Genomic DNA, 15,896 nt, shown 5'->3' with positions numbered 1-15,896 from the left:
CATTCCTCCTACATATTGATAATACTATTTGATAATACTATTGATGTAGAAAGTAGTGGTTTTATTGTGCTATTTTTTGGGTGGAATCTCAAATGATGTCGAGGAACAGTATGTGCAGAATCCTCTGTATCCCAGTTCTGGTTGAAAGGCATAACTTAATATAGTACTATCCCCCCTCACCCAATGAGATAATCTGATTTAAAATTAAATTTATTGGTAAAATTTGGACCCTACCTTTCCACTGGTGTTCAAAGCAGCTAATATAAAAAATGTTGTGTGTTACATTTTTGTTGCTTTGTATTGTGTAATCTGCTTTGAGCATTATTTTAATAGGAAAGCAGGGTATAAATATTAAATCTAACCAGATGCAATTCAACAAAGCAGCAATAAAATATAAGTAAAAAATCATAAAAACCAAGACAGATAAAATTTTATGAAAAACAATAACAACCAGTTAAAACCATTTCATTTGTGCTTTTATATTTCTTTTATAGTCAGGGGATCACCACGAAACTTAAGAGTAACAGATGAGACAACGGATAGTTTCAAGGTTGGGTGGTCACCTGCTCCAGGCAGTGTTCTCAGATACAGGCTTGCTTACAGGCCAGTTGCTGGTGGTGAGAGAAGACAAGTGACAGTCCCAGCAAATGAAAGAGCAACGACACTACAGAATCTGAAACCAGATACAAGATATGAAGTCTCTGTTACTGCTGAGTACCAGTCTGGGGCTGGAAAGCCACTGAATGGACATGGAAAAACTGAGGAAGGTAAGCCATCAATGTAATAATAGACCCAGCTGGCTCCCTTGTGCATGTATCTCTGTGATTCAGGGTGTTTTGGCACTTGGTATATATTAGACCATTGTATTTAAAACTTCAGTGTGTGAAGTGGGCTGAAGCTGACCCCCCTGCATTGAAAAAGAGTGTGTCTAGCAATTCTTACCATGGCAGCAAAGCCTCAACCGACTATGTTCTTTGTCTAGGGCAGGGGTGGGGAACCTGTAGTCCTCCAGGTTTGTTTGGACTCCCAACTCCCATGATCTCTGACGTGGACCATGCTTTCTGGGGCTGATGGGAGTTGTGAACATCTGGAGCGCCACAGGTTCCCCATCCCTGTCTAGCTGTTTGAGGCACATTTTTCTCCATATCTCAGATTTCATTCAATTTCATTTGCATTTCACTCCTGTCAAAAATGCACACGTTGCTCTGCTTTCACTCAGCTAAAAAGTGACCCCCTTCTTTATCAGGCTGCTTCAGGAGGTGGTTGTCCTGACTTGGCTGCCATATTTAAACGCTACCCTGTGTCGATTGATTGCTTTCCTAAAAGTTAATTGTGATTAATATTTTACATCATGGATATTTCACAGGAAGCCTTAAAGATGGCTAATTATTATTGCAAGGAAGTTCTTTGTCTGTTTCTAATGTTCTTCTTTTTTAAAACATGTGCAGTTTTGGGAAGACCAAGAGACTTGAAGGTTTCTGATGCTACGACATCCTCGTTGAGATTATCTTGGAGTCCAGCACCTGGCAAAGTACAGCGATACTTTGTGACGTATACTCCAGCAACAGGAGGTGAAACTAAGGAAGTGACCGTAAGCGGAACTACCACCAGTACAGTTCTCAGAGACCTGGAGCCAGGAACAAGATACGATTTGTCTGTGGCTGCGTTGTATGCATCTGGAGCAGGCGATGCTCTACCTGGACAAGGAGTCACTCTTGAAGGTAAAAACAGCTGAATCACATACCTTGCTGCTGATGCTGATAGTTGGTACTGAAGATATACTTGTGAACAGATATCCCTCTTGGATTATAACATGTGGAGACCTAGGATTTTATTTTTATTTTTTTGCCATAGTCATTTCCAGTTGTTTCTCTGCAACCTTTCTTTGTATAACCATTAATGTAGACATATGACTGAAAGACACCTTGGATCCCGAACCCCTTGGTACTCAGACGTTTTGGCTCCTGAACTCCGCAAACCTGGAAGTGAGTGTTTCGGTTTGCGAACGTTTGTTGGAACCTGAATGTCTGATGGGGCTTCCGTGGCTTCCGATTGGCTGCAGGAGCTTCCTGTAGCCAATCAAAAGCTGTGCTTTGGTTTCCGAACATTTTGGAAGTCGAATGGACTTATAGAACAGATTTCATTTGACTTCCAAGGTATGACTGTACTGATATTGGACACATTCTTAGCATTTCACTGTTTGGATATATGATTCTTCCACTGATTGTGAATTGGTCCTAGGTCTTTTTCCAAGGCAAGGCTATGTTTCTGGGGAAAAGGAGGGGTACAGTTGTGGGGAAGGGGCCATAGCTAAGTAACAGAGTGTGTTTTAGATGTATAAGGGTCCCTTTCATCTCCCCCTGGCTGTTGTAAGCATAAGTCCTCTAAAAGGCCTGGAGGAGAAATGGATAAACCTGGCTGGGGGCTGCCAGGCAAAGTGTACAAGGTTGGGCTAGATGAAACCATGGTAAGACATAAAGGCAGTTTCCTATGTTTATATTGCCATGCTTACCCCACAGTGGGGTGTGTGTGTGTGGAGCAGGGTATGTGGCTCTGCTTGTCATTGTGCAACATTATGAACCATTTTATTTCTCTTTGCTTCTACTGTTTGCCAACACAGCTTTGCAGTGGTACTCTAAATCTGTGTAGGTTTTTGGTTTTGTTAGTAAGGTGTCAGAAATAAAATGATAATGAATCATTATACTGCGGGATGCAGGTTACCACACAGGATGTGAGCTCTCAGTGATAATATTTTCATTGCTAATGATATGCGCAATGTCAAGGTAGTGCATGGGCACATTAATCATGTCAGAATTTTAAAAACAAAACAAAACATATGGAGCTTTTCAAATCAGAAGTGTGCCATAGATTGGTTAAGCGAGTTAGAACCTTATCCTCCGTGATCCTAGCCAGCAAGAGGGAGGCTTTGTTTGCAGCTCCCTTTCAGAATGCAATGTTTCTGCTTGTGAAGGATATGGCCTGGTGTGCAAAGAGAAGCGGTTTATTACAGTGCTATCCCATAGTGATCCCAGACATTTTCCAGGCTACAGGGGTACCTTGGGTTAAGAACTTAATTTGTTCTGGAGGTCTGTTCTTAACCTGAAACTGTTCTTAACCTGAGGTACCACTTTAGCTAATGGGGCCTCCCGCTGCCGCCGCACCACCGTGGCGTGATTTCTGTTCTCATCCTGAAGCAAATTTCTTAACCCGAGATACTATTTTTGGATTAGCGGAGTCTGTAACCTGAAGTGTCTGTAACCTGAGGTACCACTGTATTTATACAATTATTATTATTTTATTCCATCAGAAATCATGAGCAATATCCTATCTCTCTTTGTATCCCCACTAGGGATGGGGGAGAAATTTAATTCAGTTTGCATTTAGAGATAAATCTATCAAATTCACACGTTCTGAAACAACAGGAAAACCAAAACACATCCATCCTTCGAAATTCACTCTTGTCCAAATTTTGTGATGCACTTCTCCAACCAAATAATGCTTACAAAAATGCACACGTGCTTGCAAAATGGTGTTTCCACCCCTCCTCCCACTATGCATGCCCTACGCCTTTCCCAAATATGCTCTGGAGGGTTGAGAGATTTTTTATTTTTTATTTGTTACTGCTCACAATGCCGCAGAGTAGGTCTTCGAAGAGGCTCTAGCTTGTCTTCGTTGTATCCCGTGCTATTTTTCTAGAAAAAGAGGGCCTGGAGCTCACCATGCATGCTTCCCTTATTCTCATAGAATGGCAATGGTGCCCACCTGAGAGGGGCCAGAATTGAGTTCCAGTGAGTTCCGGCTTTAAAAAAGCCCTGGTCGTACCCACCCTGAGTTTTCCGCCAACTTCGCTGTAGTCACTGCCTCACATGTTTCATTGTTACCAGCTCCCTAGAGAACCAGGGGGCTGGTTTGACTCCACCCTGCGAGAGGGGGTGCTAAGGAGCGATTGTGTCCACCGCCCTGGTCGTTTCTCCATTATACAGATCCGCCAACGCTTCAGCAGAGTTGCCTGCCAAGGAAACAGGAAACTTCCCTTTGTGGTTCCCCCTGCTGATTTCACCCCTGCCAGTGGTGTGCCAGCCCCCACTGCAGCCTGGCTTTTATGTCTTCAACCCAGCTAGATGACCCAGTTCAGCTGGGGGTGGAGCAGGAGGGACTTTTCAGCAAGGGCTCCAATCCTGCAAGGAGAGAAGAATAGTTCAGGCATCCCGCTGGGAAGCAGACAACGGCAGACAGCTGGCTCCTCTTCTGAAGTTCTTGGGTTCTCACTATCTTGCACAGGGGTACGGCCATTTACACAGTAAAGATTATGCAATTATTTACATACAGCGTTACATGCTGGATCAAGCCAAAGGCCCATGTAACCCAGCATCCTCCTTTAATAATGGCCAACCATATGTATACAGGAAGCCCACAAGCAGGACCTGAGTGCAACAGCTCTCTCCCTACTTGTGTTTCCTAGCAAGTAGTGCTTCCTTCTACAATGGAGGTAGAACATACCCATCATAGCTAGCAGCTGCTCATAGCCTTATCCTCCAAGAATTTGCCTAATCCTCCTTTAAAAGCATCCCAGTTGGTGGCTATCACTACTTCTGGGAGCGAATTCCATAATTCATCTATGCACTGCTTATCAATGGCTGTTTCTTGCAATCCCATTTTATGGGGCGAAGTGCTATGCAGACACTCCCCTACAGATGCTTCCACATGCCCCCCACCCCCCAACCCGGGAGAGGAATGCAGAGAAACAAGAACTGCAGCAGTATTGAGAAATAAGGATATACTTTGTATTATAGGGGGATTAAGAGTGCCAATAAAAATCTGACATAACATGTCAAAAGATCCAAGCACAATAGAATGAAACAAGGAAGCACATCCCAGGCCATATAAAACTGAGTTTTATTTCCAGACTCCTCCCCCCACCCCCATATCAAAGAAGGTAGTGAACAAACTTATTTACTCCTAATATATTCATAAGTTGGAATCTTAAGAGGCCTTTGCACATGCCCAATGCCATGTCTAGGGTGCATAATTTCCGATTTTCTTTTCTGGGAGTAGCTCTTTTAAAACACACAATAAAATAATCCCACTAAAATATCAAACAAAGAAATCCAATTAAAACAACACACTGATTTAAACAGAAAAATCAGGCCAAGAACTCAAGGGAATGCTTAAAAAACATCCTCGATGCCCTAATCATTTATTCCCTAAATACTGAATAAAATAAACACCCAGCTGCTACATGTTAACTTTTTAATATAAACATTAATATGACCCTAATCAAAACCCTCCCTTCTCCCTCCAATCCTCCAATCTTTTTTTATCTCGGTTTATACGCATGTTTAACATAACTATTCAGCTTTATTGATAAGGCATAATGAAGTATACATCCTACATATATTTGGGTCTGTAGATGGCCTGGCTTCCATCTTCCAAACTTAAATCTCACGTGTTGTGTGAACTTATCCATTATCGAAATATAACTTGGAAATCCCGCTTGCCTCTTTCGGTGGCGGATCATGATGACTTCTATAATTTATATGAATAGTTTTTAGAATGTTCATCCTCTGGAATGTGTTTATTCTTCAGCTGGATAAGAAAGCTATGCAAACATGTTGTAGCTGAATTTTTGGAGCTCTTGAGAAGTTTTTGCTTCTGGATTGTTTTATGATGAAAAGTGAACAGAGCTCTGGCTGAGCACATAAAAAACAAAATGTCAAAAAATATATATGATTAAATTGGAGTGCCAGAGGAGACACGGCGACGTTTTGAACTGGGCATGATGATTACAATTAACAGCACAGAAACAGAGCTAGTTTTCTCCCCAGCCCATCCTGTATACTCTTAGAGCAAGCTGCCTTCAAGGGGTGGGATGAAAGAATTGTAGGCTTATTGTGTTTGAGAGAAGCAAGTTATAAGGATGTTCTTGAAAGAACAAGGGGTGGAAAGCAGAAAGTACTAGAATAGGATGGATTTTCACAAAGGGCTAATTAAAAAACCCTTAGTGATAAGAAATAACATAAGAAAAAACAAGTTACTCCTAGCTTGATAATTTAATGGAAACTTGTAAGTGGGATTGAGACATGTCCTACTTTTCAGAAGACAGTCTTCTGTTTAAAGGACTGTCCATCCCAGTTCTGGTTTAGAGAGAAAGAGCCATAAGAAGGGAGATAAAGTACCATAAAGCTGCCCATCAGCTGGACTGGACTGTGGACTGAACAGGTACCCAAGTCGTCAAGGCACAATCTTCCCTACCATGGTGAGATGTATTGTGTTTGCAATTATTTCTAGGTTTATTTCTATACTCAATAGTATGTGCAAATTTATGCAAGTTTGTCCTCTTGTTCTCTCTCTTTTTTTTTTTTTTTTGACAATGCAGTTCCTTTTTTGAAATGGTGATCTGGAAATGTCCAGCCCATGAATAAGAGATGCAGAGTCTTATCACCTTCCTTTATATCTCCACTTCATTTGCTTAATTATTTATTATTAATAAATATTAACCTTTTGCTTTTTAATTTTCCTTCAATACCTGCTGTGGCCTTCTTTCCTCCTCCCATCAGACTTAACTGTCTCTCAGTCATCTTTTCTTAGCAAGCAAGGAGTTATTGGCACTGGCATTGGTCCAGCTGGAAAGCTATGACATGGCTAGAGGGCAGGTGAGGCCTATGAGGAGACACTTTGCGGGCTGTGCCACTGAGGCCCATCTGAAAGTGGCTCATGCCCAACTGGTGGAAAACACTGGGAGGTATCCAGTGAACCAGTTCTGTTAGTGCAAGGATTTCTGTTTGCGCAACACAACTTTCCCTCCCTCTGTTTAGGGAATGTGGGAAGGAAAGGATGATCCAGTGTGCAGTCAGAAGTCTGTGTGCTAATGGAATTGGTTGGTTGGACACCTCCCACTGCCATAATTCATTTAACATAAAGTTTAGTTTAATGGAAGGTGACTGCTTGGAATGCCGTAACTGCCCAGAGGCCATTGTTGCACAACGTCACATTTCTAGCTATCTAGTTGCTTATGTTCCTAACTGGCTATGCATCTTGTCTTTCCCAACACTGAAAACTCTTCACTATTGAAACCTGAAATGGTGTCCCTGGTAGTCTGGCTTCATGGACAAACGATGCATAACTTTGTAAGAGTGATCCGTGTTACAGCAGATGAACTTTTAGATCTCTGTACTGACCCCACAGAGTCACACACAAACTTACTTTATAGCGCTTCTAAATTCACCGCATAGTATGGGACTTGGTGTGTATGTCTGCATTCTTTGTCTACCCACCTAGGCCCTAATATAACTTTGTTCCCCACCACAAGAATATTCTGTTTCCTGAAAGCTGCTCACTGTCTGGGAGTTAGAAGCTGCTAAAAGTAATGTGTTTAAAATGTATAAAGAGTGTGTTCTCAGGGTCTTGTTAATAGTTAAGGCATAACTATGTTAAGTGATCCTGAGTGTACGTTCTTGCTTAATAACGTAAGGCAGAGGTTTTCTAACTTTTTGAGTCTGTGGCTCCCTTGACCAACTACATTCTTTTTGCGGCACCCCTGTGGTGCTCAGGAGCCCAGTTATGTCACCCCTTGCCTGAAGAGCTGGCAGCCTCTCACCCTTTTTTGAACACTCTCCCTTGTGGAGTGTTCCCTCAGCCAGCTCTCCTCTCCCCTTGGGAGTCCTCTGGACAGCTGCTGCTGCTGCCCCTGGTCTCTGAGCTGCCTCCTCACCCTGCCGCACAGTGCCCCACAGGTGGCTGGGAAGCACCACCTACTCAGCCCCAGAGGCACCATTCACCTGGGGAGCTTGTAGCCTGGCCTCCTGCAACCAACAGCTGTGTAAGCCTTTAAGAGGCAGAGACGCAAGAGGGCATCAGAGGAGAGGGAGGGAAGGAAGGAAGGAAGGAAGGAAAGAAAGAGGGACAGAGGCCAGTTTTGCCTGCTGCACCGCTGACCATCATTAAAGGCACCCCAGGGTGCCATGGCATACTGGATGAAAACCACTAACATAAGGGATGCCTCATGCTGGAAATCAGATTAAAGTTCATAGAGTTCAACACTCTGCAGAAATCCCAGTAACCAGCAGGTGCTAGTTAGAAGCTCTACCACAGGGTTTCCCAAAGTCGAGTCTCCAGCTGTTTTTGGACTACAATTCCCATCATCCCTAACCTCTGGTCCTGCTAGCTAGGAATGATGGGAGTTGTAGTCCAAAAACAGCTGGAGACCCAAATTTGGGAAAGCCTGGTCTACCAGAAATCGGCCAATGGTCCACCAGAGGACTACATTGTACCTGGCACACATCCTTCATGTACCCAGTACTAAGATTTCATCCTGAAATGGAACATAGTATTGTTGTTATTATATGGCAGATGCACTGCCATATAATACCATATTGGTTTTCTACAAAGCTACTTACTGCTTTTCCTTGCAATTGTTGGTGCTGGATCAATTTCACATTTTGGCATAGTTAGCTTAAAAAATGAATTGGAATATTTCACCTCATCATTCTCCTTCCTATGCCCCAACCCCCCTTGGAGTTTTCCATTTCCCCCTTTTTTTTCATAGCCTGAGCCAAAACCATGGGTCATACACTAGAAATAAAACATAATGATAAACACAGCAATTGTAATGAATGGAAACCCAGTAGATGGCTAACAATCAACTTTTTCTGAGAGCTACTGTTTTTCTAATCTGTTTTTCCCATGGAGAGGAGGTGGTAAGAGCAGTTCTGGCAAGAGCTAACTTGTTTGCCTTGAGGTATTAATGTCAAATGACAAGAACATGCTGTATACTACATCTGTTAAATAGATTAATTTAAACAGAATATAGGATTAGTATTATTATTACTGCAATTTTGGGGGGGAAACTTCTGACAGAAACTATACTATTAACTGTAATTTGCATAACCATTCTTTGAAAAATTGACAAATGACCTATGTCTGAACATAATATTCCAGCATTGTCTTAAATATATTACAAATATTGGATATCAGGGCCTCAGAATAACTGATCAAAGCAGAGGAACTAATTTACCATTTAAAGTACTCCATGTCATTAAAAGCAAGTCAGCAGAACAAGCACTCAAACATTTTATACTTGTTTTGTGAACAACCGCATTATGTTTTGAATTTAAATAATGCACAGTGTAGTTTTTGTAGGTAAACGTTGATGTGTTTTGGGCCAGTTTATTCCAGGAGATGATGTAGCCTACCTTTTGCAAGTGCATTTAGCCTTCTGAGGTTACAAAACTTAGTTTAACAAAGTTATAAGAGTCCAATGCATCTCTCTGTAAATATTGGATATTTTTTCCTTTTCCCCCATAAAACTGAATAATGATTTATTCCTCCAATGCTGAAGGAAATAGCACCCTTCTTTTCAAACTCTGAGAACTGCAACACTCAAAGAGCTCATCATATTTTATGTTTTAGTTACAGATTTTTTTTTGCAGCATGCCTTTTTAATTGTAGAGAGTTATCAATCTCTAGATATTCTCTATTCTTCTGATATTCTAACAGTTAATTAAAAATGTTCTAGAGATTGTGGACCTCCTACAGATTGAATTGGTACCAGCACAAGTGACATTTCTTTACAATGAAGTTTTTAGCATAACATAGGAACGTTACGTACATGTTTTGAGTCGCAAAGGGCTTGCACCACACAAAGAGACTCTGTTTCTTCTTAGGAGATTTAGTGCTGTCTCATGCATTATTTAAATTTTGCGTACTTAGTTTTTTGGATTCTGACATTTTCAAGAGACTTTTGCCAATTGTCAAACAATCACGTCACTTGTCCTTTCTGTGGGAATGCCATATTTCTAGGAAAAAACAAATCGGCCTAGAGGAAGTGATCCATTCTGCAATAAAAGTGTTACTGGCTTCTTACAAGTGCCTCTAGAATAGAAAGGCACGTTGCATAACTGCTGGAATTTTATGTGGTAAGGAAATGGAGGCATTTCCATGTAACCTAAATGATCCCAGCCAGCAGAATGATAATGAATAAATTGAGGTTTCTGGGCCAGACTTCTCTTCTGTCTTAATTCCACAAATTATATATTATAGGCAGCCTCTACTCACCATGAAAGGTACACATTGTTTCCAGAGGATGCAGAACATCCTCCCTGGCACCTTTCCAGCAAGCAGTTTGCTTGGACCAGAAGGCATAGTGCCTCCTATCCATTTGCCAGTGCTAGGAATCAATGTTGTAATACTCCTTCCTTTTCCCCATAGCTTCTTGTGGATACTCCACATCCCTTTCTATTTTAACTTCCTTGTTCCTAGATTGAGGGCATCAGCCAGAGGTGCCAGGTATACAGTTCCTCCTTGTCTTGTTATAGTCCTGCTAACGTTGATCATTGCATTTGTGGTTGAAGCAGGTTCACCAAGACAAAGCATTGCATTTGCCGAACTGAAATTAATGGACTTAAGTTAGTCATCTCCATTGGTTTCTCTGGTTAGCCAGTTACAGGCTGCAGTGTCAGGGAAGCTAATATATAAACAAGGATTTGCAGTAAATTAATTTGCCCAATTCATTCCAATGACCCTATTTTGGGCTGTTGCCAGAAATGATGATCATATGGAGAGTAACAGTCCAATTCCTAGGCATGTCTACTCAGACATAAATCCCACTATATTTAATGTGGCTTACTCTCAAGGATTGTGCCTTGAACAAAAGGGAAGTTTGAGCCAGGTGGGGCTGGAAGGGATACTGGCTGCATACTACAAACCATACATTAAAAGCACTCACATCCTGGGAACTGGTTTGGTAAGGGTGCTGAGAATTGCAGCTCTGTGAGGGGTAAACTACTGTTTCAAGGATTCTTTGGGGGGGGTGTACTTTAAATGTATGGAATGTACATAGTAAGAGAACGATCTCTGGGAGAAGAGGCATGGAGTTGTGCAGGGAGAACAGAGGAAGCCCTGTTAGAAGATTCACATGTAACTTTCTGTGCTTTCTGAGGCTTGTATAGATACAGATACTGCCCATCTAGTGACAGGAAGATGGGAGCCTAGAATAGGGAAACTACTTAAAGAAAGTTATTGTTTGTGGCTAGGTAAGGTGGAAACAGTGGATATGGAATTTTGGAAACATTTGCATCTAGCTGCAGCCAGGCCTTTATGAAGTGCTTCAAATATTTTCCATATTTTAATGTACCCATGCTGTGACACAGATGAAATGTTAATGATTTCTAGTGCATGAATGATGGAGACTTTGACTGCTCCTGGAGTGATTTGACACATTGACTCAATGCTAATAGTAGTTCTTGGCCTTTTTGCCTGCATTACAATGGAATAGCTTGTCATGTTGATAATGCTTGTAAATTCTATCACTTATCTATTTTTCAAAAGTATATGCTAATGTTTCAGCCAAGATAGACCCCTCCCCATGGCAATTTTGCCTCAGTGGACCTCCAGAGAAGACTGGGGTGGTGGTGGTGGTGAGGAAGGAGGTCATTGTACTAGTGAATTCTATTCTGCAGTGAACTGACACCATTGTGTCTAAGCCTGAAAATCAACAATATAATGGGAGAAAACCAGTCAGTTGGATCAAAAGTCCCCTGAAACAGAAAGGTTTTTGTGATCTTTGTAAAACAAAACAAAAACAACGAAAGAGCGAGCTTGATAAAACATTGTAAGTTGTGCATTCAAAACAATATGTTGTGAAACTTAAACACCCCTGCTCTTCATATTTGGTAACTTCACTTCTGAAGGTTGTGGTAGTAAGAGCAGACACTTATTGATGATCTTCACATATGGGAATCTAACTGGGATCCACTGGAACTGCTTCAGAATCAATGTAATATGCTCTTAGTGGTTGATACCTGCCTATAACTGGACTATCTCACTCTGGAGCAAATTCTGATATGTCTTTGCCTCAGTCTCACAGTGCATCTCAGATTTCTTTGGGACACTAATGACAAGATGGAAACATCTGGCATGTTTCTAAGGAATAAGAACCCTTCAGAAGAAAAGAATACTGGTGAATACATTAGTGTGTGCTGACCACAAGACTTGGTTCAGACCTCAAGCTGGTGTTTCATAAAGCTGCTAGATTCAGTTTAGCTGATGATCTGCAACTGAATCCCAGTTTGGAAAATCAAAACTTCATGCTGCTACCATTCACTCCTATGGGGAATTGAAAGAAAGGCTACAGGCTTTTTTTTCATTTTGACAGAACTGGGTGAAATTTACAGGCATACTAGTCCTGCCTGATTGGAGAAAGTTAGCTAAAGTAGAGACAAATAGGTTCAGGGAATTTTATGCTGGACCTTTGCTTTTGTTTAAAGAACATTTTTAAAAACTTTTTAATTTTTTGGCAGAATTGAATAAAATTTGCAGGCACCGTGGCCTCTTTTGAAGTGCTGAATCCTGTCACATTTCAGAATGATGGTTTTATTGCAAGGATCAACCCTTACAATTTTGAGATAGTTGAAAAAGGATTCATTTACCCTCCCCATTCTTGTTTTACGGGCATTTTGTATGTGTAAATAACCCACACCACAGCAGTACCCCTTGGTCAGAAACTTGCCAAGTTACAGAGAAATAGATCTAGGATTTTGTATTATTTTTTGATAGGTACCTTTGAAGTTGTTCTTTTTCTGGTGGAAGATTAAAAGAGATTTACTTCCCTTCCTGTGGTTTTATGGATAGCAATGTTAATATGAAAATGATGTACTTCAGGGTGCGGAATATGTGACCTGCCTTATGTTGTTGGACTCCAGTTTCCATCAGTCCTAGCCAATATGCACCATAGAAGTGCCCCTAGAAAAGTAACCTGCAAAATGTCAGAAGCATAGGTGAAGCGGCTAGGGAGTTATGATGAATAGGGAAAAAAAGATGGGCCAGGCTCTGGGGCCCAGAGACCCCCAGTGGTAGGCAGGGTGGGGATCCCTGTGTGGAGGCGCCTGGGACTATGCCCCCTGACCCTCCCCACACTATGTCCCTGCCCCCAGGAGCAAATTTGGGACTGTGTTCAGGGGAGGAGATGGGGGAAGTCCTGTTGCACAATGCCACAGGTTTTATTTAGTTGTAATTTAGGGGGATATTTATTTCCATGTAAAATGTGTTTAGCATCAGGCTGCTATTCAATATGTTTTTCATAAATGTATCATTTGACTTGCAAAGCTAGTCAACTTTCTTAGGAAAGGTGTCTGGTCAGCAGTTCCCAGTTATCTGAGGCCAGCATTTTCCACTTAGCCCTTGTGGCTTGATTGGAAACTCACAGTAATAGTTCATTCAACAAATACATGGTATTTTTAAAACCACAGAACATCTTAGGACTCCTGAATTATTATTATTATTATTATTATTATTATTATTAATTGACATATATTATACTTCATTGGAAATAAATCACTTCTTCTATCTAATGGTACATATCCTAGTTCAGTTGACAATTGTTTCAAACATACAGTTATTTTTGCAGTATGTCCAGTGTATAGATGTAGTCATCCAGATTTCCATAGTTAATTGCTGAAATATTATAACTGCAGATAGTTTAATACTGAAGGAACACTATAGCAGAGGCTTGTAGCCAATGTAAAGTGGCTTGTGTATTCATATTACTTTAAAATATGGAAAGAAAAGCCATTTATTTTGAGACATCTGTACTTTATATCAACACAATTTTTCCATATTTTTCCATTTGGATTTAAGTCATTTTTTTTAATGAATGAAAAAGCCATATTTTGAGAGCTGAAGCTTTACAGAAGAAAGTAAATTTTTTTTAAAAAAGTGTGTGTTTCTTTTGAAATCCAGCACCTTTCACTCTTCCAGGAAGGTTGTTCTCCTGGGGTTGTAGTCAAGCAAAGCTGGAAAAGCACTAACTAGGCTTTGTGAAGGAGGTGGGAGGACTCTAGGACCCTGTCAGTGCCTCACTCCTCTTTCTCAAAGCCCAGCACCTTGCTTACTGGGCTTTGAGAAGATGTCCCCGATGTCCCCTCAACGCAGTGCCCAGTGCGTGCACATCACTCATACACAGCCCTAAATCTGCCCTTGTTGGAAGTGAAACATAGGAAATGGCCAATGGTAATAAGTAGCTATCCCCATAACTAACAGCAGGTTCGCACAGTCAGGTTAAGTAAAAATTTAAATAAAATGGATTGTATCCAATGCTGGCCTTACATCAGTGGATTGGATTTCTGTTAGTGTAACAGGACTTCCCCATATGCTCTTCCCCACTGCAGACCACCTGGAGCAGATTTTGAGGATGTATTGGGATCTGCAGGGGAGACGTCCACTCACAAAACATATACACAACTTTTAATAGACATCTGAAGTCAGCCTTGTATCAGGAAGTTTTTAATGTTTGACGTCTTACTTTGTTTTTGCATGTGCTGGAGGCCTCCCAGAGCAGCTGGGGAAACCCAGCCAGGTTGGCGGGCTATAAATAATAGAATTGTTGTTGTTGTTGTTTATTTGATACAACCTAATGTGAACTGAACTATCTGCTATTTTTGAAAATGGCAATGGCGTTTCAAAGTCTATGATCTTCATAATAGAGATGTGCCAAATTATTTGTACTGAGTAATTCAGACAGTTTGTATGTTTTATTTCAGAACAACAATTTATTGCAATATCTGTGAGAGTCACTAGATTTACACCCCCATTTTGAAGCAAAACTGCAAAAAAGTAGTTAAAATGGACTTCGGCCCAATGTATAGCTAAATTACATTATGTATATTCATTTAGTGTGTGCAAAAGTTTTCTCTTGACTTCAGACACCTGGAATTTGACTTCTAAATGAATGAATTTAATATGCATTAGTTTTGCTGTGTTTTATTTTATTTCATGGCCTGTACTGTTCTTGGTTTATTGCAGCATTTCTTTCCTGCATTTTAATTTACATTTCTTGCATTTCTCCCTTGCAGAACGTGGCTCCCCTCGTGACTTAGTTACCAGAGACATAACTGATACTACTATTGGAGTGTCATGGACAGCAGCTCCAGGATCAGTTAATCAGTACAGAATTATATGGAAATCACTTTATGATGATCAGTCTGGAGAGAAAACCGTTCCTGGAAATGTAATAAACACTGTACTGGAAAACCTTCAGCCTGAGACCAGATATAAAATTTCAGTCTTGGCTTCATACAGAAGTGGAGAAGGAGCTCCTTTAGAGGGAGAAGCTACAACTGAAGGTAGATAGAATATAGAATCACTGGTAACAAAGATTCAAAACTTCTCATTTTATTATAATTTATAATTTAACGTTAATGGGAAATATCTAGTGTAGGGCCAGAAGACACGCAAGGAGATGTCCTCCTTGCACTCTGCATCTCCCAATCTGTGCTGTTGGGTTCCCCCAAACCCACAGAGCAGATTTTGGGGAAAGCATGGGGGCTTGCAGGGGGAAGAGAAGTAGAGCATGTGCATTGTACAGGTAAGTTTGCAATAGTGATGTTACCCAACGCACCTAATATTGGTAGGGACCATACTAGGATTAAAAAAGGCAGGACCTGCTGGAATTGCGCACTATCTATTTAGTTCTTAAATACCTAATTATTAGTTATACTATAATTCTGAATCCTGAAGAATTTGCACCCAAGTTTGGAATATGAAGCAATCCATGTTGCCTAGTTGAGTTCCAATTCAAGGATTTGTCGAAAAGGACATTAGCGTCTCAGAAGTGTATCCATAGATTTTTGTCTTGAAACTTGAACTGAGGTTTGGTTGTGGGCGTAGTTCAATGAGATTAGCAGATGGAGTGTAGGTGGGCTACCCCCTTCTTTTATCAGACAGTCCTTGCATTCATGACAGCAGAGAATTGTTCCTTTTGCTTGCTTCCATTCATCCCATGCCAGAAGCTATGGGTTGGAAAGTTCAAGCTTGTGCCAACTTTGCTGCTGCACCATCAAATATTAAAGTCATCCAGGAGGAGTTGACTTCCCCAGCAGTGCTGTAGTAATTAACAGAGCCAC

General features: G+C 41.0%; 1 protein-coding gene across 23 annotated transcripts in view; it reads left to right on the top strand.

The window, feature by feature from the left end:
- COL12A1 (collagen type XII alpha 1 chain) overlaps positions 1 to 15,896 on the top strand; it is a 116,394-nt gene that overhangs the window by 27,780 nt on the left and 72,718 nt on the right. For 9 of the 23 annotated variants that reach the window (XM_083608079.1, XM_083608089.1, XM_083608088.1 and 6 more), the window contains exons 12-14: positions 495 to 767; positions 1,449 to 1,721; positions 14,847 to 15,116. The exons of the other annotated variants lie outside the window; for them this stretch is intronic. In XM_083608079.1, coding sequence (XP_083464205.1) covers positions 495 to 767; positions 1,449 to 1,721; positions 14,847 to 15,116 — 816 coding nt within the window. The remainder of the gene's footprint in view (positions 1 to 494; positions 768 to 1,448; positions 1,722 to 14,846; positions 15,117 to 15,896) is intronic. 23 annotated transcript variants of the gene reach the window in all.

Source organism: Podarcis filfolensis, assembly GCF_964270895.1.
Source record: "Podarcis filfolensis genome assembly, chromosome: 3".
In the NCBI taxonomy this organism is placed as follows: domain Eukaryota; kingdom Metazoa; phylum Chordata; class Lepidosauria; order Squamata; family Lacertidae; genus Podarcis; species Podarcis filfolensis.
Note: the sequence above shows the minus strand (reverse complement) of the source record. Positions and strands in the feature narration are given on the sequence as shown.